Source organism: Linepithema humile, chromosome 4 (genome assembly GCF_040581485.1).
Source record: "Linepithema humile isolate Giens D197 chromosome 4, Lhum_UNIL_v1.0, whole genome shotgun sequence".
In the NCBI taxonomy this organism is placed as follows: domain Eukaryota; kingdom Metazoa; phylum Arthropoda; class Insecta; order Hymenoptera; family Formicidae; genus Linepithema; species Linepithema humile.
Window position 1 is genome coordinate 3855291 of NC_090131.1, and position 27588 is coordinate 3882878.

General features: G+C 39.2%; 1 protein-coding gene across 6 annotated transcripts in view; it reads right to left on the reverse strand.

Moving 5' to 3' along the window:
• Pgant2 (polypeptide N-acetylgalactosaminyltransferase 2) overlaps window positions 1-27588 on the reverse strand; it is a 197999-nt gene that overhangs the window by 8742 nt on the left and 161669 nt on the right. For all 6 annotated transcript variants that reach the window (XM_012363445.2, XM_012363444.2, XM_012363441.2 and 3 more), the window contains one exon: window positions 408-506. In XM_012363445.2, coding sequence (XP_012218868.1) covers window positions 408-506 — 99 coding nt within the window. The remainder of the gene's footprint in view (window positions 1-407; window positions 507-27588) is intronic.

The following is a 27588-nucleotide window of genomic DNA, read 5'->3' on the forward strand; positions in this document are numbered from 1 at the left end:
GAGAACTTCGGAGCATTTTGCACGGAAGCTACCTTCGCCGAGCGACGCGATTCGTACTTTCGTAGACTTCGCGAGATGTTTCGCAGTGAAAAAAATGTTTTAATTAATATGAGAACGTTGATGAGAAAAAGTAGTGATTTATCATCTGGATGGAAAAGATACTAGGAAAAAGATGTTAATTGTGAAGCAAATATCACATAAAATAATCACTTGCTCAATTGAAAACGCTATGTAAAACAAAATCGAGAAATAATGAATTAGGAAAGCTATAAATTACTAAAGTAATCTTGATTTTTCTGCACAATTTTTTAATTTTAATTCCTTGTAAAAAAAAACTGCTATATATTTTAATGTAATTGTTTGTGTAATTATCTTGCATTTTACATGAAGCATTGTTCTACACTTACCTGACGACGGTTCTGAGTAGCGTAGACCGCGCTTCATTGTGGAAAGTAATTATAACGGAAGTCGGTGGCAGATCCTGTCTCCATTGTTTCATCCTACACCTGTAAGAAAATAGTACAATCATAATAATCGTCTAAGATGTTTGAAACATATTAATACTTCGGAAAAAGATAAATAATATCAAGTAAATAGAAATTTTGATACGCCGCACTTTTGTATTGCTTGCACAAACACTCTTGACACTCTTGAATGTTTCTCAATATTGACAACAGCAGCGAATTGCATAAAAATAAATGTTTTTTAAAATAAAAATTTTTTTTAATTTGTACGGGATTAACAATATGTCTTATATATTGCATTCAGAATATTAATCAAACACAAATAATCAAACTAGAAATCCGATATTGCAAAGCATAACGCATTTTTTCTCAAAACAATATTATATTTTATGGTATTTTTTATTTAATATCGTTAATACTTCAAATTGTTTCAATGCGTCCTATTTCTTTCTGAGTTAGCTGTGTGCTAACGTGCTTCAATTTTTCCTATAAAATTGTTACTCACCTCCATGTTTAGTGATAACACATTGTGTATCGATAATACTTCAATATTGATCGTTTTATTCTGATTCTATTATTGTGGTGAATCATCAATAAATATTGATTAGTTATCGCTACTTCAACTGTTTACATTGCTTCATTTATTTAACTTATCTTACAAGACGTTAGATGCTTTTCAGTTGCTTTCGGTAATAAAAATTCCTGTTATTTAAAAAATGTAATATTGAAGCCATGTTATAACAATAAAACTTGTTTAAAAATTTATTTTTAAAGCTTAAAGCTGCTAAAATAATTTATTGATATTTCAGTTTTTTTAAATTGCAATTTTATAATCAAGTCTCGTTTGAGGCGGAAATTACAATCAATAAATAATATCAAAATACTTTTCATAATTCCGATAGCGATTTGTACTACGAATTTCACTTTTTTATTGCAATTTGGAGATGTTTATGACGTTTGCCGGAAGAAATGTGCCGGATATTAATATTTGCTCATTCTCGTACATTGTAACATAAATATGCTCGTATAAATGAAAAATAAAACACGTTAAAACTGCCGCATAAATTTGATTCAACCATGCGCATAACGGCGTGAATTTGCGCTATATTCATAAATTCATGATATCGCTTCACAAGATACGTCTAGAAATTGTATTAGCTATCACTTCGAATATATAAATGCAAATTGCTAGTAGCCAAAGTGGACATTGATATAAATTAAAATCCCTCTCGCACTTTCTGCTGACGGATTTCTAAATCTTTATTTTAACATTTACAATATCTTAGAGAGTATAAAACTTTAATAGAAAAGAAAGAAGAAAAGTTGCATTCACGGCGATACTTCTACATTTATGTAAATATGCAACTCAGAAAGAGTTTTTTAAGACTATTTTAATCCAAAATTGATTATTGAGAAACTTTAAGTATATAAAGTATTCAATTTGTACTTCTTATACTTTATATATCATAAAATATATCAAAATTTATTTCATAGTATTATTTAAGTTAGATCAGTACGAAAATGTAAATTTTCCCAATTATTCATGTTTCATATAATATTCGAAAATATAATGTATCTTGTCTTAAATTGATTTAATTTTTGTAACGTTTATAATAACATACATAATATTTTACAACTATAAAATTGTAAGTTTTTGTTTTATTTTATTATTTTATAATAATAATATTATTCTTGCGATTATTTTATCATAATTGTTGCTTTGACGTCTCGCGTTCAAATGCTCGACAGCATAGGAAGAGTGGCGGAAGTGGCTTAATCGGTAGAAGTGGCGTTCTTAAACAGAAGAAGCAAGAAGAGGAAACTAAGAGAACGATCGTTTGGGGCGCCGAGCCGGCGCGGAGAGGGCACATAAATGCGGCCAGACGACCAGAACGATCCCAATATGTCAGCTCTTCTTTGCCGAGATAAACTCGCGGAACGTGCGTTGAATGTAGTCACCACTAGCTGCATAGATGCGCTTTTTCGCGTCGTTGCGCGTCAAACAAGATCGCAAAAGTTTCGCACCGTTGCCGGAAGCTATCGCTATCGTATGCGAGTCATCGCCGGCGAATCGCAGGATGGCCCGAAAACACGTATTCTTTCAGCCCGAAGTCTTTTTGTGGAATAAAATGTCTGCACTGATAGTTTACGTATTGCACATGTAATGTCTTAAAATATTTCTCACGTATTATACAAAACAATTAAAAATCATTGCTTCTCATTTCAGCTAAGAACTCTTCATCATTGTGATATATTAACACATTTTCTCCAAATTAATTAATTACATTATTAAATAATTAATGTTTAATGTACTAAGACATTTACGCAACGATGTATATTCAGTTACCGCTCCATTTAATTATAAGCCAAAGTTTAATTCATCGTTACACTTTTCTCCGCGTGTAATCAAGCGGCTCGAATGGCGGATAACTTTCGTAATGAGTAATTTAGATACTCATCACCGCGCTTATCCTCTTCTAGGCGCCTCCGCTTCGCCGCTTCGCTTCCGCAGGCGGTGCGGGAATCGACAAATTAATTCGGGGGACCATAATTCCGCATTAAACCCCAGCTAGTCTCCGCGGCGACATGTTTGTCGACAACGAAATTGCGCGCGCGAGCCTTAAAGCGAGTCCGGCAGATGAGACGGATCATCCGGACGGTTTAATTCGAAACTTCAATTTAGGATCCGCTCCGCGCCACTATCCGCTAAAGTGGATAACGCGCGGGCAGCCCGTGCAATTCCATTGGACGCTCGATCGCATATATACGAGCGCACATGCATGTATGTATATGCTCGCGCGGATTGACCATCACTAGAGAATGCGTCGTACGAAAGGGAGAGAATGCAGTTGTAAAAGCCGTGCAGACCGATGCAATTAAAACAAACCAATACTACTATTATCCCCTAAAAGTTTGGTCTACGATAAAATACCTAATACTATTGGATTCCGGGGATAAATGTGTTTCCCCCTCCCACCCGAATAATGTCAATAATCGATTGGTATATTGGCATTATTTTCACTGGAAATACGAGCGCGCGATTAAAATACAGGAATTTGATATGCATTTCTGCTCTACGACAGTTTTGTCGCACAAGAAGTAAAAATTGTTATTATTCACGCAAAGACGTTGACACTAATAATACCTTCCACGCACATTTAGCGACATCATAAATTCATGTTAACAGTAGTCATTTAATGCCAGATTTCCGGAGCGCATGTTATGAACACATATTACTCCTGCCGTTGTACTCCGATTATTACTCCGACTCATCTCTGTACTCTCTAGGATCCATTAAAGCGCTTATACGGCTGCTCACTGCTGGAGGAACGGCGATTGCGAGCGAGAAGGAAGAGACGGACGAGTACGGAAAAGTGCATAAAGGGCATGAAACGGAATTAGAACGTAACGCCCGGGCATCCTGCGGAAATAGAAGATTTTTTTCCGCAAAACTCCCGTACGCTGCTCATACCGCGAAAGCTCTTGCGCAAAACAGGATATTAAATCTTCAATCCATCACTGTTCTTTGTGAAGCTGGGGAAAGTATAAGCGTTTCCGGATAAGAAAGCGCACTCGCGAGATGACAATTAAATCGGATTTTTGTTCCCAACTTGATCCGTATAATTATTTAAAATATAAAATTTTTTCGTCCGCAAACGACGGCGTATTAATTTCTAGACAATTGATTGAGGCAGATCAAGGTATGTAGATTGCTCGGAAAATTACGCGAGATATTAAAATTTTCAATAAATTGTAATATTATTTCATTAAAGTGAAATTTTATACTAAAATATTATATATTATCATCGGAATAAATTTCAGAGTGATTAATGAGAAATATATAACGATGCAAATAATCGAGTGTCTTCGATATCGATGCAGAGTTTTTAGATACTCGCGCACGTTGAATTTGCAGTTTAATTTCGCGGCGTCCGTCTGACATGAACATCGATCGGATTAAGCATCATCGACAGTTTTATTATTGCGGTGATAAATCACATCGAGCAGAATGTTGCCACGGCGGACTACGGATGTGGTAATTGATGCAAATACGCGATGGTCCGTTTCTGACGCTCGCAAATGGAGATCCGCAACATAACGCGCAAAACACAATTCTACACGACCGCTGCATTTTCAGAAATTTTTTATTTCCTTCTGGCGCGTCATTGACTATAAACTCCGCTAAACTCCCCGCTGTTTGCATCGTAAATTCAGTGCGATACATTTACAGGCATTATTTTTACACGTAGACAACGTAATGGTACGACGCGTTAATCGCGCGTGATTTTGCGCCGCGCTGCCAAACGCATCGGCCGGCTTGGCGAAGGCGCAAATCACGTTAACGCCAAAAATCATGTTACTCTTGGACATTGCGCGCTCCTGGATCGTGTTTTGTCCGCCGGGCCGGGCGTTAATTTTGGAAAATGCAAAAAGCATTCCCGTGCTCGCTGCAAAAGCGCGCGCGGGTCGGGGATTGCGTTCTATGAAATCAGAGTGCATCGCGTTCTGATTTACAGAACTGTTTGGTGTCGCGAAAAACGGGGGAGGCGGAGCAGGAGGTCGGCCGCACAAAGTTTCAGACGATACATTGTTGTTGGTTGCAGTTTTAACGCCTTCGCCCCGCTAATGGATTACATATGTCTTACAGAAAAGTATGAAATGACAAACATTTTATAAAGGATTCGAAGAATGCTCTCTCCCGTTCCTTCTTTCTCCAATTACTTTGTGCGATATCAGTTTTCAGAAACTATAAATCAATTTAATGACGCTAAAATGGAACAAACAAAAATTAAAGAAAAAAAAAATATCCATTGACTTTATTAGTGTAACTAACGGTTTTAGAAACTCGTTTCGCTCTGTGTGCGCAATAATGATTCTAAAAATACAAAGTTATAGGCTTTCTCTTTTTCTCTCTGGCCGCCACAGGTCTCCATGCGAATCCCTTGATATATCGAAGACATCGCCGATTGCTTTTACATTTACGGACGTTGGTTTCGGAATACGCGGGGTAATTCCCACGGGCGCGAGACGCCCGTAGCTAACGACCTGCTTGCCGTCGTTCACTGTCACGAGAGACCTCTCTTCTGCGTTGTGCGACACGCTCGAGCGGATTGCACCGTGGTACGCAAATATTATTTTAACGAAGTTACCGGGCTATCGGACCTATTGGCGGTCCGGTCACGCGAGTGTTAATATTGATTTTCTCTTTCGCACGTATGAATACCGGCGCAGCACAGTCGTTTTTCGCCTTTAAAATACAGATGCGCTTACCAGAAAACATTCTCTCCGATCTGGATAAACTCCGCATACATTGCGCGGTAAAGAGAGACGTATTTGCTTATATATATATTTTTTATTGAAGTTTTATGAGCTGGAAAAACCCTCGACGCCAACGCGACGCGCGAGGGAATTATGTGACATATGAAAAAAATATTGCAAGCGGAAACTTTTATATAGATTTTTTGGGGGAGCGTCAAATCTTTTTTATATTTTAGAAAAATTCGTGAAACGCATGGCATAGATTATTTTTCGCGTTACAAGTCACAAATAGGTTCAACGCTGAAATCGAAAAATACAACTAAAAAAAAAGTGTTGCACAGCAATGTAAATTTGTTATTCATCATTACTTAAATGATATCACAATTTCGAGACATCAAGTCGACGACATAAAGATAAATAGATGACGCAAAATAAAACGATAATACCAAATTTGGCGTTTAATCAAAATTCGACAACGGACATATATCATTTAATTGAGTGCGATAGCGTCGATACGTGTCAATTCACAATAGTGTCGCTAACGCGATCGGAGTAATACGAGCGGAAGGGATTAATCTGCAACATCCAAACCAGTCGTTTAAATTCATGTATCAGATTACGAATTCGAGACTTCGAGTTGCGTGCGCGAAACGAGTATAATCATTTCGATGGTAATTGAACGTTTAATCACACTGTGCAAATGTGCGCACCCGCCGGTCAGGACCCACAATAACTGATTTCGCTGGTAATTACAAAAGATTGGACTTTCACCGCGTTGAAATAAATAGCGGCGTAATTTAAAAAACATTTCTGGAGCCGTAAAAATACAAATCGTCGCTGCCAATTAGCCTCGCAAATGACTACGGCAAATCATGATTACATATATAGTAAGCGTGTAATAATATTATCCACCTCGCTTTACATTATATATTCATCGCGTTAACCGCGCGTTCAACCATTTTACGTCGGAGCCAACGAGTCACGTTCGCGACGTACGATGGTAACCGCATTTAACAGCAAATTGTACTCGTATAATTGTTTTTTAAATAATTACCTTTCCATAGCTTATTCTAAATTTTTGCGATACACGGTGTAGCGCTGGAAAAATGGATTTCAAAAGCATTTTAATACAGACAAATGTTATCGCAATTTAAAAACTTGTCGATTTACGTTTCGCAACATTTCATGTATAATAAAACTTTTATCGTGTGGACATTTTATTCCGACGTGTCAAAAATCGATCTCTTTTCATTACGCGCGATCGTTGCTCACGATTTTTACCTTGCGCGAAGTTTATGCCCTCATCCTTCTTGTATGCGTAGTTACTCTAATGCAAGGATTAGAGCGCGCACTTTAGCTGGGAGGGAAATAGAGGGTTATAAATTTCACCGATTTTATCGAGGAAAATTTAGAGACACTATAAAACCTCGTCGAACGCAGACGTATGCGTATATGCGGATATATCGTCACGGTAAGTTTAGTAGCGCATTAATCTATCTGCGGTATTCCCGACACTTAAATATAGCAACAGTTTGCAAACTTTAAGCCTCGAATTACTTTCGAAACAATGTCGTTCAACTATATAAATCAAGCGTGTTCCTTCAATACACGTAGATTATTAAGACGTCTAGTTTCGAATGTAACGGCAAGTTTTGTAAGAATAATTAACATCGTATTCATGTTTTTTAGAAAAATTTTAATCAAGGTAATAAATTTAACTATGTAAAATAAATAAATCTAATATTATGCAATGTTATAAAAAATTATATTATATAAATCAAAAACGTTATTGAAAGAATCAAATATTAACGTTATGTAAAATAATCCTTTCAGTCAAATGTGATAACATGATAAATTGATAGGCCATGTAGATGGTTAAAAAGTTACAAAGTTAACTCTAATTATGTAAAATATATTTAATTGTACTCTAAATAAATTAACAGCTAAAAACGTTAAAGTACTTTTTGCCATTTAATTTAGTGCAATCTAATTATTAATTAGCAATCAATTAATTGAGTTAAACCCTGATTTCATTTGTCGCGTAATTGTACCAGTATGCGCCATTTACGATGCCCCGTAATTCCCCTGCTTTCCCCGTCTGCGGTAACACGATCGTAAAAACCCAATCCACTCAGTTTCTATCAAGAATTTATCAGGACATCGATCTTTCTCACAGCTTCACGGCTAATGCAACCAAATCGATCACTGGCGAACGAAAACGTAAACAGTAACCAATAATCGAGGCGCTACGCCAGCTAACCTATGCCTTAATTGATAAAATTCTGATGAAAAATAATTTCTGAAGAGTGTTTGCGTTACAGTATTGGCAAATCAAAAGATTTCTTGTATAAAACAAGCTGCTATAGCGAAGTAACAATACAGCCAAGTGAATAGAATCAATGTGCAAATTCCAATTAAGACGTTCTTTCGAGATTGTATTACCAAATCGGGCATTCGCGCTCGCACCGCCAGGAAATGATTAATTAATGACGGAGTTGAACGAGACAGATCTGAGGAATAGCTTAATGAAGCTTGCGGGATGGCATCGCACTGCTCTCGGTTCGCCGAATTGGCTAGTAAAGTGATGCGAGGCGTCCCTAAACCTGTCCATCCGGACGCACCGGTATCATTATTCAAGCCCACCCCGGGAACGTTCTCGCCGGTGAGGTTCTCCCGTGAGAAGAAGGTAGGTCGGGCTGGCGGGTGTGAGACACGACGAAGATCGGAGTCACTACTCCTTCGGACCAGTTACTACCGCGGTTTCACGAACGAACTCGAAACTTCTCTCGTTCTGCTCGTCGTGGAACTACCTACTTAAGGTAACGGGAGTTCCCGTGGACGATCCTCAAAGGATCAACACGATCCAACTTTCCGACTGGCGCGCGTCGTAAATTATATACAGAACGACGAGAATAAGATGGTGCGTTTTGCAAATAATCACGCGTTTTCGCCACATTTCCGCTCTTTAGCCTCGAGTTGTGGATAAGTTTCTTGTATACGATGCTTTGAAACAATTATTACCACTGGAAAATGTCCTAAAATCTAGCAGAATTATATTTTTCGTTTCGAGAGAAGAGACAGAATATTTTAATGCACCAATAAAATCGGAAATTGGACGTCACACGCTGCGATTAATAGTCATTAGTGAACATTTGCGAATAACAGATTACGGATGAGTTTTCAGATCGCACAGATCATTTAGCGCTACAGGTGGATATCTGAGTTTTTATGTACGCAGGAAGCAATTTGTCTTCGAATAAATCATAATGAGATTCAGCTGGCATTTAGGAGAATGATAGATGCTATATTTATTTCAGATTTTGCCGCCTTGAAAGAGTAATCTATCTTCGCAAAAAATGAGCTTCTCGCGTTCGCTCACGGTAAAAAAAAGAAAAAAGAAGAAACTAATCTTGCGATCACGGCTGAAAGCGCTATCGCGATCGTGCGGTAACTAAATGAGCAAATTACTGAAGTTACACTTGCGGTAAATTACACGTTGGAGTTACACTTTTCATTACTCTATCGCTTCCAGGCTAGACATATACGTCGACATTTGGCCGGCGGGGAAGAAAACGCGCGATCGCGTGATTGCGTTAAAACCGGTCGAGTCAAAAGTGAACGAACGGGTCTGCCGAGCCTCCGGAGTATCGTTCAGCAATACGCAAATGCTCTCTTTGTTCCGGCAAGCGCATCCTTTCTCTCGCGAGCCGACGAAACTGACGTCGCATTTTCTCCTTCGGGACATCGAGGAAAGCGATCGCGGCAGAAGCATTAGCGAGCGGACAAATCGATGGATTAAGGTCGGTCCCCTGGCGGTGATCCATGCATTAGAAACCTTAGAGTTTCGCTCTCTCTTTCGCGCTATCCATCTCCGGTTTCTCTCTCTCACTTTCAAGCTGTTCCTATTTCCTTCTAATTACTACGTGCGCGAGATCCTCTGACGAGCCTATTACTACCAACCGAGTCACGAATCGGGTTATCGATGGTTCATCAATAACGCCTTCGTCAATTAAAATATGTAGTTACTCTTCTTCAATCTTTTTCACTTGTCACGTAGCAGTCGCTACCATAAAGAATTGCAGTGTATTTCTTTCATAAAATGCAATAACTATATTAAATTAAAATTATTTTGTAAAACAAGAAATTTTTTATAGAATTTTATATAAATTTGAAAGTTCTCAATTTCGTTTAATTTAAGTAATAGCGTTAAAAATATCGTATAATAAAGTCACGTAAAGTTCACAAGAAATGAAAATGGATGAGATGTGAATCTTACTAATAACCGTCTAAAATTAATGACGCTACATTTGGAAAATATTCAGACGCAAATAGCTCGTTGTTCAGCGCAAAAGGCAACAGATAAGAATTCAGAAAAAATTGACATTGTGTGCAGCATCGCGCTGCCTCGAATGTCAAGTCACGCAAAACAACGTCTCGAAATCGGAAAACGCGGCGTTCCATCATTCAGCCGTCCAACCAGCCGCGATGCGGCCGACACACATTTATCTCCGCCCCCGTTGTAAAGTGTCCCCAGCGAGTGGCAAAATAACCGGCGGGGTCGAAAGAGTGCGCCGGCGGTCCATTGTTATTCACGGATATCCGCGGCGAATGCACGACGGGCAAAAAGAAGAACGGGAATTACGGCGATGTCGCGCATTGCCTTTAGCTTCGCGGGCCGGGCTCCATATTCCACCGCATGGACGACGACTCTCGATGGATTATAAATTGCCGGCCGAGCGGGAATTATGGCCGGTCCGAGAGCGCGGCCGCCGACTTCTCGTGCGGCCGTACGATTTACGACGCCATTTTCGCGGTAACGTTTTAGGTGCCGGCCAAGCGCGAAGCAGAAGGGTGTGCGAAGATGTGCGTTCGCATCCATCCGGTTTTCGAGGGAGAAGAAAGACATTCACATTAAAAAGCCGAATTTTATTAACCCTTAGAAAAGCCAAAATAGCACCCTTTTTTTTGCCGAACGAAGATAGAAATTTCATGCGCTACGAGCTTTAGGCCGTTATCAAGATAGATTTTTCTGCACATCTTACAAGTTCACCGCCGCGCGTGTCTGAATAAAGTATTTCCGCAATTGTCAGCGCCGATCGTATCGGCAACAAGCCGCCCTTACGGCATTCGAGCTTCTGCACGCGACTACAGCGATTTCGTGGCTTCCCGCAGTTCGTTGCACGAAGCGAAACTTCGTTTTCGCGAGCGAGTGCACGAGAGCGATCGGGCAAACTTTTCTGTTATCGTTGGGTCGCGCGCACACGGCACGACACGTGCGCGGCACGACAGCGTGCATCCACGTGGGTTAGCACATCGATTTTCGCGGACGCCAATAAATGTTCCCGGTACGAGCGGTGTCCAGGAACTTGCATGGTCGGTAAGTGCACCATCCGACGGCTGGTGAATCGAATTAGGGATTCGCTTGTTCGCACGAGGAAAGTGGCAGCCGACAGTAGTTTGACAGTATCGCGAAACTGTTCTTACACGAGTATCTTGGAGGTAGCCAAACAAGCTCGCCAAGTACACATGCGAGAAGGAAGGCGAACTTCGTCTTCGTACTTCTGTCGACTTTGTTATTGGATTGAACAGTATTGTTTTGCCGTAGCACGTAGCAAGATTCATACATTTTCGCGGCAGCATCCAACTTCTCGAAATTTTGCGCATATTTCTTAATGTTTCAGATAAAATGTTCGCGATAACAGCATCTTGGGACAAACGTATCCGCGCGACGTTACTTCCCTCTTTTTCTCCGCAGAAAACTTTGTGTATTTGCCACTGTAAGCAGCGAGACGAGAAATTGCTTTCTCTTCGATGTTAATAGAGCGTGAGGCACATAACTATTTTATCATATTATTACTTAGCGATAAGCAGGACGGGGGAACTTATCGCAGATTATCCTCCATATACTCGCGATGTTATGCAAATTACCGAACCCTCTCGGCAAACTCCGCCAAGCGCCAAGTTAGAGGCTTCCGTCTCCCATTCGCAAGCGCACTCGCTGTACTCAAATACGTCTCCTTATATCTACATGCTTATATACACGAGCTATCGTCTCGAACTCCTTTATTTTGTGTAACTTTCGTGTTCTTGTTCACAAGTCAAGCTGCGGAATACATTACACCGCCATTGTTTATTAATTACCGGAGGTGCAGATGCGTACGCGTTAATAGATATAATTCTTCATTCATATTTGACGCGCTTTTGTTTGGCTAATGAGCGACGGTGTATCGAGCAAATAACAGATAAATGCATAATGTTCCGCGAGTGTAACAATATAATCCCGGTGAAATCGAATTACTGTGTGTGCCGACATTCGGTGCATCAATGCGGCGCGACTGTAATTTTCCAGGATCTGATCCCGCAACATCTGCATACGCGATTTCCGTTCAGCGTAAAAATTCCACGGCAGATCCCCCGCGACAGTTTGAGATCACCGCAGAAAATATCCGGCTTCGCTTTATTATTCTTTATCCCGCCAGAAAATACCCGGGTCTTCTATTTCCGCGCGGCGGCACCACTACAAATACCTTCGTAACCCGAAAATGCCCCTGGGAGGAACGGCAACGCGAACCCCATCCCATTAACATTTTTCCCATAATACCGCTGGAATAATCAGAAGAATCTTCGCGGACTTTAAATTTGTGAAATGGCGCAATAAACAAGAGGAAAGGCAACGGTGATACCTTCTTTTCTCATTAAGATCGAGCTTTGATGTGTAATTTTGACTCCTCGAGATTAATTTATCTCCCAAATTATTGCTTTATTTCTAGAATTGTTTGTCATAAAATATTAAGATCGTGAAGTTAAATAAAAGATTGTTATTTTTCGTAGATAAATTTCAATGTTAATCCGTGAGTGCAAATGTTGCGCGGCATAAATATTAACAGCACAATCGACATCATCGTTCGGCAAGCATTTTTCCAGAATTTTCGCAGTGCTATTAGCGAGGAATATTTTTTGCCGCAGCATTGAGCAAAAAGTTACGGAAATGCGGGGATTGGTCGAAGGCTTCAGCGCCGTTGCGATAAACAAAAGGATAGTGCGCGCGCGGCGTCCCGAAAATATATGCGTAAAGGGAAAAGACTGGAGCGCCTGTGAACGAGAAGAAGGAAGAGAGAGAGAGAGAGAGAGAAAGAAGAAGCGGTGTCTCTATGGGACTCTAGCGTGGCGAAAGTAATGCGGCTATAACTCACGCGTCTTCCCCTCGGTTTTCGCATTCATGACGTGGCCTTGGATACGAGCGAAATAGGCTTCTTCTCGTTCGCCCTCTTCGTTGTCACGCCTCGTTTCCGCATATTTGTTTGTCTACCGATATAACGCGATTTCTCCGTCTCGTCTTTTTACGAAGAGATTTATTAAAATGATACTTCCTTTTTATGTATTCACGAGGCACAACGAGACCACGAGTTCTTTAAACTTTCTAGAAGCGCCGTTCCAAACCGCTTCAGCACTAATCTGAGTTGGCGAAGTTTTTTTGCTTTAATTATACATGCAAGAATATATGCATGTAAACGGTTTTCAATGACAAAAACGTGTAGTTCAATTATGTAGAAAGTGCAAATTCTGATTCACTCTTGAATATTTTCACTGAAATTTGAGACGATTATATCACCGGTAAGGAATGCGGATCAGAAGATATAAAACAGTTGAAGAATTCAGCGCGTGCAATCCTGAATTTTAAAAGAACGACATTAATAAGCGTCAGAGAAATACGACACGAGTCTTCGGTTCTAAATGACCTTGCTAGGAATGCTGTCAAATCACTGTGACATCGAAAGAATCTTGACCCGCGCAATTCGATAGAATCATATAAGTTGCTTGATTTAACACTACTTTGTCAATCTGTTATCAAATCTCAAATGCGAAAAATCGTAAATATAAAATAAAATATATGATTTTACACGTGGAATTGTTGATAAATAATTTGTTTATCCGATTTCGCAGTAAAATAATCGCAACGTATGCATGTCGTTGTTACAAATAAGCTTAGATGTGTTTCACATTTGTGTTTCAGATTATATCAGATGTACACGTAATTTACACTGCCATTTGCGGCGCTGAAATAAATAATAAAAATGTCCACTGCAGTCGGCGTAAATTTACCTAAATCCAGCTATATGCATCGAGATAGGTATATTAATATTATGAGTAATCTCCCAGTTATGATGCTCTAATTTTATAACTACGATATGCTTTCAGTAGATGAAGCGAAAAATTTATCTTGCGGAAATTTTTGCACTGTATTCACATATTTATTGCGCTATTTGTCTTTTGCGAATTTGCCGCACAAATTTATTACTCGCTCATATTTACAACGGGATTTAATCTGCTTAATGCTGTCGCTTTTGCAAATAGTTTTTAGGTTAAATTTAATCAAGTTTTAAGCTTCTATCGCCGGTTATTCTCATTGCTGAATTAAACTATGGTATGTAACTTGATAATGTGATATTAGTATGTAACTACCTAAACCGAAGACTATTGTATAATTCCGCCTGTTTGTACTGGAATCATTAATCGAAAGGTTAATTAGTTCAAGAACTGAATTTCGCCTTCTCAGCAGCGAGTTCAAATTGTTGGCTCACGATGTAATCGAAAACAGTATTTTACGAAGATCGAGGAACGACCGGTAGTTATGGTTATATAGGAGCAAGTCAACATTTGACTTGGCGGAGTTGAGCCACCATTGTAGCAAGTCGAGAACTTTTGTTTAACAAGAGTAAGACATTTTGATTGTTTCCAGTGATATTTACGTACAAAGAGTGTCTGTGCGAACGTGCAATCTTGCCCAACATTTACATGTATATATATTTTCTACATTTACATATATTTCGCAATGCAGTTCCGACACAGTCGTGGCGTAATAAAGTACAAGTTTCGGAGTTATTTCAAGTAAACTTTGCGAATCAAATATTGAAGGAAGGATAATATCCAATAATAAGCAACAGCGACGAGCAACGAAACGAAAGCGGTTTCTTCAGTTCATTAATTAAACACTTTATTAAACGCGGCAATTAGTATGTTCGATAATTACTATGCGTGCAATTGTTAGTCGCTCAACGAAAGGAAGCGATACTCCACTCTGATGTATAACTGATTATTCTCCGCCCTTTGTTAGACAAATTCGTACATGCATTCGCGAGCACATTATTGCTATGAACAATATTTGTTATGGATTAGCGCTTTGTTCACGATCAGTTAATTAGTTTATTATTAAATCTCCGCGTAAAGTAGACGTCTATAGATACATATATGAAAATAATTATTAAAAGGGAAAGCGTATCGATGATTGTAGCTGTATTTTCTACAATCGCAATCAGAATAATGGTAATAATATATTAATATTATTTTTAACGTATTATCGAAATTAGAGTATTTCTCCGCAATCTGGTCAGGATGAATTTAACAAAATTACGTAACGGACAATGGATTTAATTTTTAAATTCGTGAATAATGTGCTTTGCATTCTCAGTATTATATGCCTCGGGAATTTCATTATTTGGTAGATGCAGTCGATGCGGTCTCGGCGATATTGCAAAATGTAGCCAATTCGGATGTATGTTGGAAAATTGCATCACACATTCGTGACAATCCGATAGGGATAATTTCACGTCAATGTGGATTGTTCGGATTTCTCCCAACGGAAATTTCGCATTGCCATGCCGCGCGGGAGACGATTTAGCCTTTTCCATCATTCGTACTGCATCACACGTATTGGAAATAGCTACCGTTTATTTTCTGATAAAAATACATTTGCATTACTAATTCCATATATGTACTCTGCAATTGCTCCAGAAAGTGTTTTTTTATTCATTTTTATTGATTTTATTAATAATATTTTGTTCATTTAGAATTGTACGCGATTATTATGACAATTTCATTTTTCACTTCAATCTATGAAAATTAATCCGCAGATAAAAAGAGTGGATGTCAATTTTCAAGACACCATTTATAGAGATAATATTGGAAATATATTTCTCCGAGCGCAGCAGTGTTTCCTGCTGCGACGTAGTAAATTATGCAAATCAGAAACAAACAATCTCGAGTTGGTTCACCGGTCTGCGCATTGCATCGCATTTCCTATCCGTCATCAGCTATGACAGCGTGTCGTCGCGTCGACGAAGCTGTCCGATGCGCATCTGTTCGAAACTTCGTTTTTACTCGAATACGCATTTTATGATGCCCAGCGCTACCGAATTTGTTCGCCTTTTAATCTCGTTAAATCGGATTCACCGGTCAGTATCGGAATTTTAGCATCACAATTTCGCGATTGTGCCACATGTAAATTACTCTTGCACGGTTTTAATACCACTCAACACTCTCGTCATCAAACTTGTAAATCTTTGTTTTTTTTTTATGTGGAAATCAATACAGAAATTAAATCAATATTGAAATGCGCAACAACAAAAATTTATTAAAGACAAAAGTTGTAAAACTGAAGCTAAAACAATTCGAAGCATCGTTTACGACAAATTTAATGCAAGCTTCGGCAGCAGGTATTGCAAGATTTCAAAGTCACAGTAAAATTAGTGCGGCCAATCTAGATATTTTCCGCAGATCTCTCGTAGATTATTCGCGCAAATCCGCAAGATCCGTAAGTATCCACACGAGCGGTTATTTTCCCGCGATTTAGTTCCGCGATTTCAATTCGCGCGCGGCGCCGAGATAACGCGCCGACCTATAAGAGAATGTAAATAAAGCCGAGTGGTCGCGGATGCAGCGACTTTTTTCTTCTCACCGCACTCTGCCTCGTTGCTGTGCAATTCAGCCCGCGAAAGGATTGCATCCGCTTAAGGCTCGTGGCGTTTCTATTTTCCCCGCAATTTAGGATAAGGTGTGACGCGAGAGAGAGAGAGAGAGAGAGAGAGAGAGAGAGAGAGAGAGAGAGAGAGAGAGAGAGAGAGAAAGAAAGAAAGAGAGCAAGAGCAACGAGTGGTCGTCGCGTCGGCCAAGAGAATTGAAAATCTAATTTCGTATAAGTTTTTAGAGGGACGTTCATCCCATCGTGGGCGAGTGTCCTCCTTTAAGCTCGTAATTTCCGCGAGGCTGCAACAATTGCGCTCTTCCGGCTGCGCGCTCGTTTCTCCCATTTCGCCGTTTCATTCCCGTCTTCTTACATATTTCACCTCGTTCGCCACGATACCGCCTGGATTTAAACATAAAGAACCGCCGCAAAGAACATTACATTAATTGCACGAACGTACTGCGGCAATGGTGCAACTTTCATTGCATCGCCCGATGCAATACTCGCCCGAGGAAAAAAAAGAAGCATAAACATTCCGTCTATGCGCAATGGCGATATTTTTTACATTTTAAATTTCCCTCCCAACAATTTCTCGTTTATTGCCACTGTCATTTGCGAGTCACTCCATATATTTATCTCTTGCAGAATACATTGCACATTTCAAGATGCAAGTCACTCCTTTAATTTTTTTTATGCTAGAAAATTATATCAAATCAAAATCGATGATTTTCTTTACGTAGCTAGAAATGTATGAGCTGCGATTTACTCTGTTGCCAACCGGTAGGAAATCGGTAATATACAAAGGTTTAGAATTGATGCAAAGCAAACTCGAATGAATCCACTTCCACGGACACGTAATTATTTTCCCCAAGTGCTGTATGTCATTTGTAATGAGTTAATAATCTTCACGTATGCTGCTCGCGAGTAAGTGTGATAAATGAAGATGTATCATGTGATACTCAATACTTTCTTATGGACTAATGAGATTATCTGAAAATCGATGAATACAGAGAGTTTCATTCAGCACTGATTAATGCCGCGAAATTACATCCGCCGTGCAATCTGCGGTTAAATTATTTCCCGACGTTATAGAGCCATCAGTCAACTTTACTTTACTACCGTTTCCTTCGTAACGGAACGTCTGACGCTTTCCTACCGGCAAACTTTTTTACGAGGAACGTCGTGCATGTCTACTCGGCGGAGTTTACGCCACGTATTCCCACTAAAACGCAAAGATATGAAAGCAAAGGGATCCCGGGATCGACGGGGCAGAATTGTGATCGGGGGTGGACGGAGCAGTCAGCGGAATAAGACGAAACGTGGACGCGATCTCTTACGGGATCGGAGGTTCTTACGAGCGGGAAAATTGAGTCACGTGGCGGACATGGAGCGAGACCGAAATAAATGGGAGTCGCCCGCCAAGAGATCGACGCGTTAAGAAGAGGACACGCGGTACATAGGTAAACACGCTCATGTAGAACTTTCCCTCGCTTCAGCACGGTGAGCGTCAGCGCAATGCGAGTTGTATAAACAAAAAAAGAGTAAAGAAATATTTAGCGCACAGCAAAATCTCTCCAAATGATCTGATAAATTATTTTAAAAAAATTTTTTACGGTGAAAATTTGTATATAATAATTTGCAAATTTATTTTCGGCGTCGGTGCACGAAGAACAATAAGAATGATATTATATTGTAAGGATTATAACTCCTATAAAATGTTAAGCAGTATTATTTTTCGTGTTCCTGCAAACGTTCGCACCGACCGTTTGCTTCCAACATGGGAGAAATGGCGCGTGTTCCCAGCTAATTGCGCGAGGAGGATCCTAAACCCGATGTATAATAATCGCGGACGATTATCGTGCATCGAGTTCGGGATCTTCCTGGCGCAATTAAAGAGTGCGAGAACGGCGGGAGAAACACGGCGTGCGTCCTTACTTAATTGCGCGCGGAAAATGTCGAGCTCAAGGTTTAACAACCGACATGATGTATAATAATCACGTTCGTTGCGACTGAACAGCCGGCGGTCTCGCGTGTCGAAAGTACATTGAGAACGAATAGTATTTCGTTCCGTTAAATTTTGCGAAAGCTTTTATCGTGTATTGATCGACACGCGAGTTTGAATAATATCTAAATTGAATAATATTTAAATTCCGCTTGATAGAAGAAATGGAATAATAGACATTGCTCTGAAGTTTATAATCTTAATTAATAGCAATTCTTGCATTTGTAACAGTTAAGAAAAAAAAAAAAAAAGTAAGCTCAACGATGGAGTGGTGCGAGTGCTTCGTTTGCAGTACATCTTCTAAAAGACCTGCTTAATTGGGTCCAAGATAAGCAGCATGGAGTTTAAAACGAAAACACTCGGCGTAACAAATCGCATTTCTCCACGCCGACCGTGGAAATGCCGACAATGAAAAGTGGTTTATCGTGACCCGCATATAAATTTTCGGTCGATAATCTACAAGGCGCGGCCGCGTCCACGCTTAAATTACATTCATCTTGTAAACCGAAAACTTTTCTCAATTATAACTTCGCCAGCGTAAAGGACGGCGTGCAATCACTCGGTGACTTCCGACGTGGTTGTTGAATCGGCATAAAATTTATTCAAAGCGGCCGGTAAGAAGCGCGTTTAGCGGTTCTTAATGTGAAACAAAGTACCTCGTCTCGTGCGCCAGGAATCGTCTGTCCTCCGAGCGAGCGACTCGACTGGATCTAAGGATTACCATGCGAGAAGACGAGAGAATAATTGAGCCGCGTAATCTTTTTTCTCTCGTGCAGGTTTTTTACGACGTCGATATAGCGCGACAGGCTCTCCGGAGAAAATTAAAGTCTCAGCGCGGCGAAAGAGGCGGGAAAAACGAGGAAAAAGTGAATTGCGCGAAGAGGCAAAATTTATATGCTTACAACATACGAGGTATCTGTTACATTAATGTAATATTAATGTTCGCGCATACATACAACAATGTGTTGAGATATTAAACAATCCACCCTAATATTAGCAACCTAATTACCAAAGTTTATTATAAAATGAGAAACAAAATTTTATATATCATGTAAAGTATTCTTTCTTTAACAAAATCTGTGTAAAAAAGTCCAATTATATAAATTTGTCATCTACATTACTTACAATCATTAAATAATGTTCTTTTATTTTCTAATTTCTCTTCGCACATATTTCTCTTCTAATAAAAAAATCTGACATGTTGATGTCAATGTATTTCTCAAGCAGATAAACGAGCAATCAAAGCAGCGAAAGTGGTGGGCTAATTATTAATATAAGCTAAGTCATTATCACGCTCAAAAAAAAAAAATGAAGGTCACCGCAAACTGTCGGCGGGAAAGTAATCTCTTGCATAATTATGAGAAGAAGCATTAATTGGACCGCGTAATCGTTTTTCACCGCTTTCACTCTGGTGTCGTGCGCTCTCACGTCACGGAAGAACGTCAATGTGAACGGAAGAAAGGTATTGTCTCTCTCTTTATCTTCTTCGGATGAAACAGAAAAAAAGTGGAAAACGCGGAAGGGAAAGGGTGATGAGGCCCGGAAAAAGCGGTCGTTATAACACGAAGTGGCAGCTGCGCACGTTTAAGTATTCACACGACCGAAAAAAAAGCGTCGGAAAAACGACAAGCAACTTTTTGATTTTAAAAGCAGTTTATGTATTATTCAGCGGAAACCGAACTATAGCATCGAACGAGCCCCGCTCGATCTAGAAAGGACAAAGGGACGGCTATTTTTTATGTGCGGAAGAAAGAAAAAAGGAATTGGAGCGCCGCACCCTAGGAAGTCGTCGTGCACGCACGATTAATTAACGCTAATTAACCGGTCGAATTTAAGTCGGGGACTTTTTCTATTCGGCTCGGAATCGGCAGCTCTGAATAAAGAAGGCCGCGCCGTTATGACTTCGATAATTATCGCGGCGAAAGTGTGCGATTTTTTTAAAGTTCCTCCATTGACCGCAATTTCGTCGGGATTACCGATTCAGCAAGGACTGTACTTTAATCTTTTGAATCGCAAGTCTAACGGCAAATTGAAATATTTCTTCTTACGAGCAGTAGCGAGAAGATGGCGAAAAGATATTTTAATATCTTTTTAACAATTTTGTAAAATGTTTTTACAATTGTAAGTTTATTTCTTTATATCACATGCTTATATTTCTCTTTGTCTGATAAATTTAGTAAGATATCAATTTTGTATCAATTCCAGCTTTTAACGAATTAGCATTTATATTTGAGATGACAACTAAAACAATAGATTTGAAATAAGAATTTAGAATCGTGTAGAAATAGAAATAAGCTAGTATAAAAGCGTACCTGCCAATTTCCGTCGCAATATCGATGTTATTCACCGTTATTCACCGAGTTTCAATCATTAAACGCATGGCTTACTAAGCGATCTCGGTGGGTCGATTCGATCTGTCGCAGTTTAATGCATGAGTATTGAAAATGCCACAATTATACTGTAATAGATATAATTAGCCGCAATTCCCTGCAAACGACGATATCGTAATATAGAGGTACAATATTATGAAGGAATGTGATATCTATATTGTATAATATAAGCACTTGAATCTTCTATAACGCAAATGCATAAACCAATTTCTAATTATCTTACCATTGAGAATTATACGTGCATTTTTAAATATGAATTAATGATATTGCTTCACATACATATATTGATCTTTGAAATACAAGGACAAAAAATTGAAATGTATCGCACGTTCAAACGTAAGCAGGGATTAATCTAGAATATCAATTCGTAATGTATGAAGATATTTCAAATTGTTTGATAGAGAAAATAAACGGCTTTTTGTTTCTGCAAAAGAGAAAGCCCAACTTTACTTGCCCAACTTTACATGTTAATTCCAAACTGTCGGACTTGAAGTTAATTCGAACTGTTCGAACATTCCTTCAGCTCGGAAAGTCCAAACTATTTGACATTCGATCTTGAGATCCGAACTGTCCGAATTGCTCGACCACTTGAAATTTCCGAGCACTACTTTAGAGGATTGTGAGACGTTACAACGCTCCGATCAGCATATTTTGAAGCAAGTCATGCATTAAACATGTATTAAATTGTTCGGAAAGTTTCTTAAATTTTCCAATTCTATTTTCATAGAATATAATATGTTCTAGAACAAAATCTTCATCATTTAAAACAAAACGATTTGCAACTTTCTAGAGATATTTTAAAGAAGATGTATTATTTTCAACTAAGGTAAAGTCAATTACAAATTCATCACAAAATTAAATCTTGAAACACCATCGAGATATCAACAGCGTTTTCTGAAATGCATAGTCTGTATATTATACATTCGATAAATGTCACGACGTGAGAGATAAAGCTACTTCTAATCTCCCGCCATGCGAAACGGCTTGGTCGATGTAGAGAGATCGCGTTATTTGCATCAGCAAGATGGACGAGCCGGTTTTCGCGCGTGCATCCCACGGTATTTTAGATTACCTCTCGTAGATCAAATCCGTGAAACTTCTCCGTCGACTCTAATGGTCCGCGCGGGATCTCGAATCGCGACATTTCACCGTGCACACGGTGGCTAACGGGAGAGAAACACGAGCGCGATGGTCGCGCTCGACACGCGCGCGCAGGTGAGTTTCTTTCACCTGGGCGCCTTAAAAAGTTCGATCGCGCACTTTCCCCGAGAGAACTCGATCTACTGCCGCCCGCTTCCTATATATCTGTGGGAACGCATCCTCGCGGGAGAAGGCCGCACGATCGCTCGCACGCGGTTCAGAATCGGGCGATCGATCAATGATTGTAGGACGGCGAGTACTATTAATTGCCACACGCGCTCGTTAAGATTCATGCCTGTACAACTGGAATAATTGCTACGCGCATTACAAACTCGTCACATGTATTGTATATACTGCACGCTCATGTGTTTCTCGTTTATGCGCAATAAAATTCATATAAAATTTTCAATTAAAAAAAAAAAAAAAAAGTTTAAAAATACATGATTTAATTGCGCTTTTATCTGCCGATTTGTTAGCTTGATATATAAGCGATTTATTTCATGTATATTTAACTATTAATTGTTGTTCTTATAATAAAATCATATAAAAATAATATAAAAATTTTAAATTGACATATTTTTTGCACGCTTAACTCTATTTTTTTTTTAATTCTTCGGCCGCAAGAAAGAACTACAAATTCTTCCAGAATTTACGATGAAGTTGAATTCATCCTTTCTTTACTTCGATTTCATTTAATTTTCTCTCTCTCTCTCTCTCTCTCTCTCTCTCTCTCCCCCTGGTCCCTGTCTTATTCGATTCTCGTTCTATCAAAGTCTCGTCTCGATATACTTTCCGCGCTGTGCACGTTCGTTCGCCACAGCGGGGACATTGAAATCCCCCGTGTAATCCGAAGACATTTCGAGAAAATCATGCGGTACTTGCTAGATTAATTTTTCAGACCATCAATACGGCAGAAATCTCTCGCGACCATTTTGCAGCGGCTATTACCGCAGTGAAATCTGATAGTGATATAGAAATAACTTCAAGAGTATGAAATAATTTCACATCTTAACGATTTATTATTAACAATGATTAATAATATTAGTCCCAGCACGAAGATAGATGAGGAATTAAATTAAGCGATTAAGAACATTTTATTGTCGTGTGAGATGCGACATTGAAGATGGAGAAAGAGAGAGAGAGAAAGAGAGAGAGAGAGAAGTGGCGAAGGAAGAAAGGAGGGAAGATAAGGTAGAGAATAGCACCTTGATGGCAAGCTGAATCCAAAGACGAGTTAGTCTAAAAGAGAGGCTAGGATGCAAACAGATGTGCAAACAACTTAAATGGAAGGCAAACACAATTATCCCGCAGCAGTAACCGGAGATTAGTTTTCCAGGTGCAAACCAACGTAAGCCGCGCTCACGTAGCGTGAGCGCACATTTATTTTCGCGCGTGTAGACTAAGTAAGCGAGCTGTAATGCCGGAACGAGGCAAGAAGCGCGGTATTACACGCATCTGGTCGGATCTCTCGTGATGAGAGCGCATAATGTCGTTGTTCCTGTCGGGAATTTTCCTGGGAGGTCCGCGATAAACTTGTAGCGCGTCAGCGGTGGGAGAGACCGACCTGCTTTTCATACGGCGCATAAAATTCAGGCAAGAAAAAGCAATGGAGAACAGACGCCTTCTGTTTTGCATATACGTATAATACGTGAAAAGAGGACAGATTCGACAAGCTTAATATTATACAGCGATAAAGACTGTTCAACCGCGTGTGCATTTGTTGAGGGGATAACAGCAGTAGGAAATGACGAATACGAAAATCCCTCTAGCCTCTCCTTTATCCCGATTTGGCTTCAGTTTTGTTCTCAATCCGGTGAGGGTTCTACGTTGACGGAATCCTCTCTTTCAGAGAAGGAATCTTATCCATTTCCGCGCCGCGTCGCCCCCTCCGACGAGGAAGCGCGAGGTCAATACAACAGATTTCCGGAGTTAAGCGCGGGCAGCTAATTCCCTTTCTTCCTCCTTTCTTTCCCTAGTGCGGCGTGTCTTCCCTCATTCCTACTCGTAAGTTTCGACCGGTGCGCTGCTGGTCCGGGCGCGCTATTTACGAGCGGCTTCCTAATTACCCGCAGTTTCAAACGTTAACAATGAGTTCTCTCGTAACGACTGCTACCTGAGTGCCACGGCGGAGTTTTCTGGTTTACCCGATGGCAAGTGGCAGCGAGGAATGGGTGGCGGAAATCTTTCCATTGCGGCGAGACAGAAACGCCACGTATGATTGTTTTAACATCGATTGGTTGTTAATCATAAAAAAAAATAACGCAACATCACGGATACATTGCCATGGTAAGTCAGAAATTATCCGCAATTTTTCCACGTAAAACATAATTCTCGCATCGTGTAATCGTAATATATCATAATTAAATGTTTGTGTAATTGGGGAGAAAAGTATATTATGAAAAAAAGTATTTTGCATCATAAAAATAGGATAAATGCTAAACAAATATTAAAATATAGAGATGTCACTCATGATCATACGGTGAACGTCGTTGAATAAAATCAGAATAAGAAGATATGGAGCAAAGATCACGTATTTATATAAATATAGATCTACACATCTCGGAGGCAAAAATTTCCATATTATGTGTAACACGAAGAGATATATGACGTAAAGAGGAATGCTAGGATATCGCCGCGCATTATTCATGCAAAATATCGCGCTACACATAGAATCGTAGACATTATGAAATGAGATTTTGAAGGTATTCCGGAGTTTGAAAAAGATGGTTACATTTTCTCTGCTCATATCAAAAGAAGAAATATTTCTTTCATTCTTTCTGACGTCCCCTCTTCAGACAAGCTGCGCTTGAATTCACTTCCTAGATAAAAGATGTACTCTAGATAGAAAAGTTATTTACATTTTTGACATACAAAGCATTCATTTATCAAAGAAATCATCGGTTTATTAAACAAAAATATGAATATGTAACATTAATCACTTTATTATTTTAAAAAATCCTCTAAAACTATATTTCAAGATAGATATCAGTTTCATATTAATTAATAAGCATCTAATTAATGCAATTAATTTTTCTCTCCTTTTCCATCAATATTATTTGTTAGATTCATTGTAATTATTCTTTATTTCAGTAATATAAAAATTAAATCTTTTATACAAAAATTAACTACACATTGATTGTACGATTTAATTAAAAGCCATCTATTAGTACAAATAACACAATGGCATGTAATATAAGAAGAATTTGCAAAATAATACCGATCGATATTACTCTTCCCAAATTAATGTAAATGCGCTCATGCCAAACTCGATGCAGTCACTCGACAGAATTAGATTCGAGCCCCAAGTGACATTATTATTATATGATAGAAGAAAGTTTTCACATTTTCGTATGACCACATAGCAAAGTTATTGTAGAAAGGGATACCAGCGTTTACACAGGAAACTGCCAGGAAGCAAAGGATATAAGTACCCTTGGGATATTTTCAGTTGCGGAGACCGATACGCATGGCGGCAATGCTAACTGTTGCGGCTATGTCGGAGAATACTTTGCTAGAAATTAAGAGATAGCGCATGTGTTAGAAACAACGTTCTCTACTTTAATAATGTAATTAAATTGCATCTGGTTTAGAATTTTCATCCGTGCAAAAAATTATCAAAGTAAAAACCGATTCTTTTTCGAAAACAAAACAACAAAAAAACAAAAGATTGATCATAATTAATTTCGTAAATAAATTTTGTTATTTTATTTTCTGCGATATAAGTTATTTTAAATATACACATCGAGTGTGTTTCACAAAACAACAAAAAGCATACAAATAAATAAAAATTTATCATTCTGTTAATGCCAATTTAAATGCATAATTTTGAGTCAGTTGCAGCATGACAAATTGGTTTAATTGATACACAAACTCCGCGTGCACATCAAACACAGTAATTATAATAAAAACGACATCACAAATAACCAGGAAAAATCTCTCTGAAAACCATGATGCGAAAAAAAAGGTAATTTAATGGAAATCTGGAAGTGCACGCAATATTCAAAAAATAACATTCGATATCATAACGGCATTACCGCAGCGTGGAATCGTCGCAATCAGCTGAAACGTTTTCACAGTGATTTTCGCATGGATGGGAAAAAATGTGCAAAAGTCCAATAATGAATCCGGGTTATCCGATCGTTTTCACGAAAGTATTTTTAATATCTTTCGTCGAATTTTCGGTGCAATCGCAACGGTCGCCTCCGATCCCCGATATCGTTTGATTCTACCGCATGATGGAATCGCGGAAGCGATTCCGCGCAAGAGATTTTAAATAATTTTCACCATCACACTCGCCGAGGACTTATCGTCGCATAAAAAAAATATACTGACATAATCGGACGATGGTATTATCGGTGGTTTTCCGACAAAACGGCCCGAGCGTACGCGAAATAATTTTCAACAAACGCGTTTCATGAAAAAAGGTTTACTCAGAGGGAACGAGAGAATCGTGGCTGTTTATTGCTGCGATCGAATTAAGCCGCGAGAGTGCACTTTTAAGAAGATGGCTATTGAGAAAGTACCGAAGAGACGTAACGAAGGGAGTGAGCGAAGGGATGTAAGTCGGCGTCAGCAGGTGCAGCAGTAAAAAAAAGTACCGTGGGCACGAGTAGCCGCGAAGGACCGTTCTCGAGTGTATCGTGAGCTCTGCCTTTATCAGTAATAAAGTTTACGACGGCGCGGGCAGATCCATTATTCGAGTTCTTTAGAAAAGTAGTACCTTTCTCTTGATCATTTTTATCATAAGCTTCTCCAGTATCATCAACTTGCGTTTCAGTAGTTTTTTCTTTGCCCGCAATTCCAACTTATAGTCCAACTTATAAATTGTTTGTATTGTTTACGAAGTATTTTAATATCTTATTAACGATTTGAAATATTGTAATCAATTTCGGATAAAATAGGCAAGTATATTAAAACAAATCGGTTTAACTTGTACAAGATTATTTAGCTTAAAAGTGATGTAGCAAACGCAAAATGTGTTTTACAAAATGTTTATCTAATGTTACCGTACAAGAGCAGCGAGGAGCGAAATAGTCAGTGACAATGTTTTGGCATATTCTGTCAATTGTTCGAAATTACTTAAATGGCATCCGAATAAAGGAACACGAGATACATCGTCCAATAAAAACTCTATCGAATTTACCGTCTGAGCGTGACAGTCACTGTATCGGACAGTTGCAGCAGTCGTTGCGGAAGTCGTGCGTCGGACTCCACATTGTGGAAGGCGAATCAGCGCCGGAGAGCTTCCGTGCCACGCCAATACCGTCACCGTACACCAAAGTGGTTATAGAATTTTTCAGCTGAAAAATCCGTTTATCCCGGACTTCGCCTTATCTGAAAATGGCGGCGTAAGACGATATTCGCTACAATGGACTTCTGGACCCGCGCAAACGGCCAGACTTGGAATAGCGACTCGCACACTCCCGTTATTCAGAGGGATGTTCGGAGATGTACGGATTGGTTATAACAAAATTGTTTCGTTTTTACGTTTAACCGTTTCTATATCGGAACTTTGTATCACAAAGCGATGACTCGAAACTGTGCTGCAAAAATGTTTTTGCTACCGAAATTTACGCGTTTCAATTTCTTATA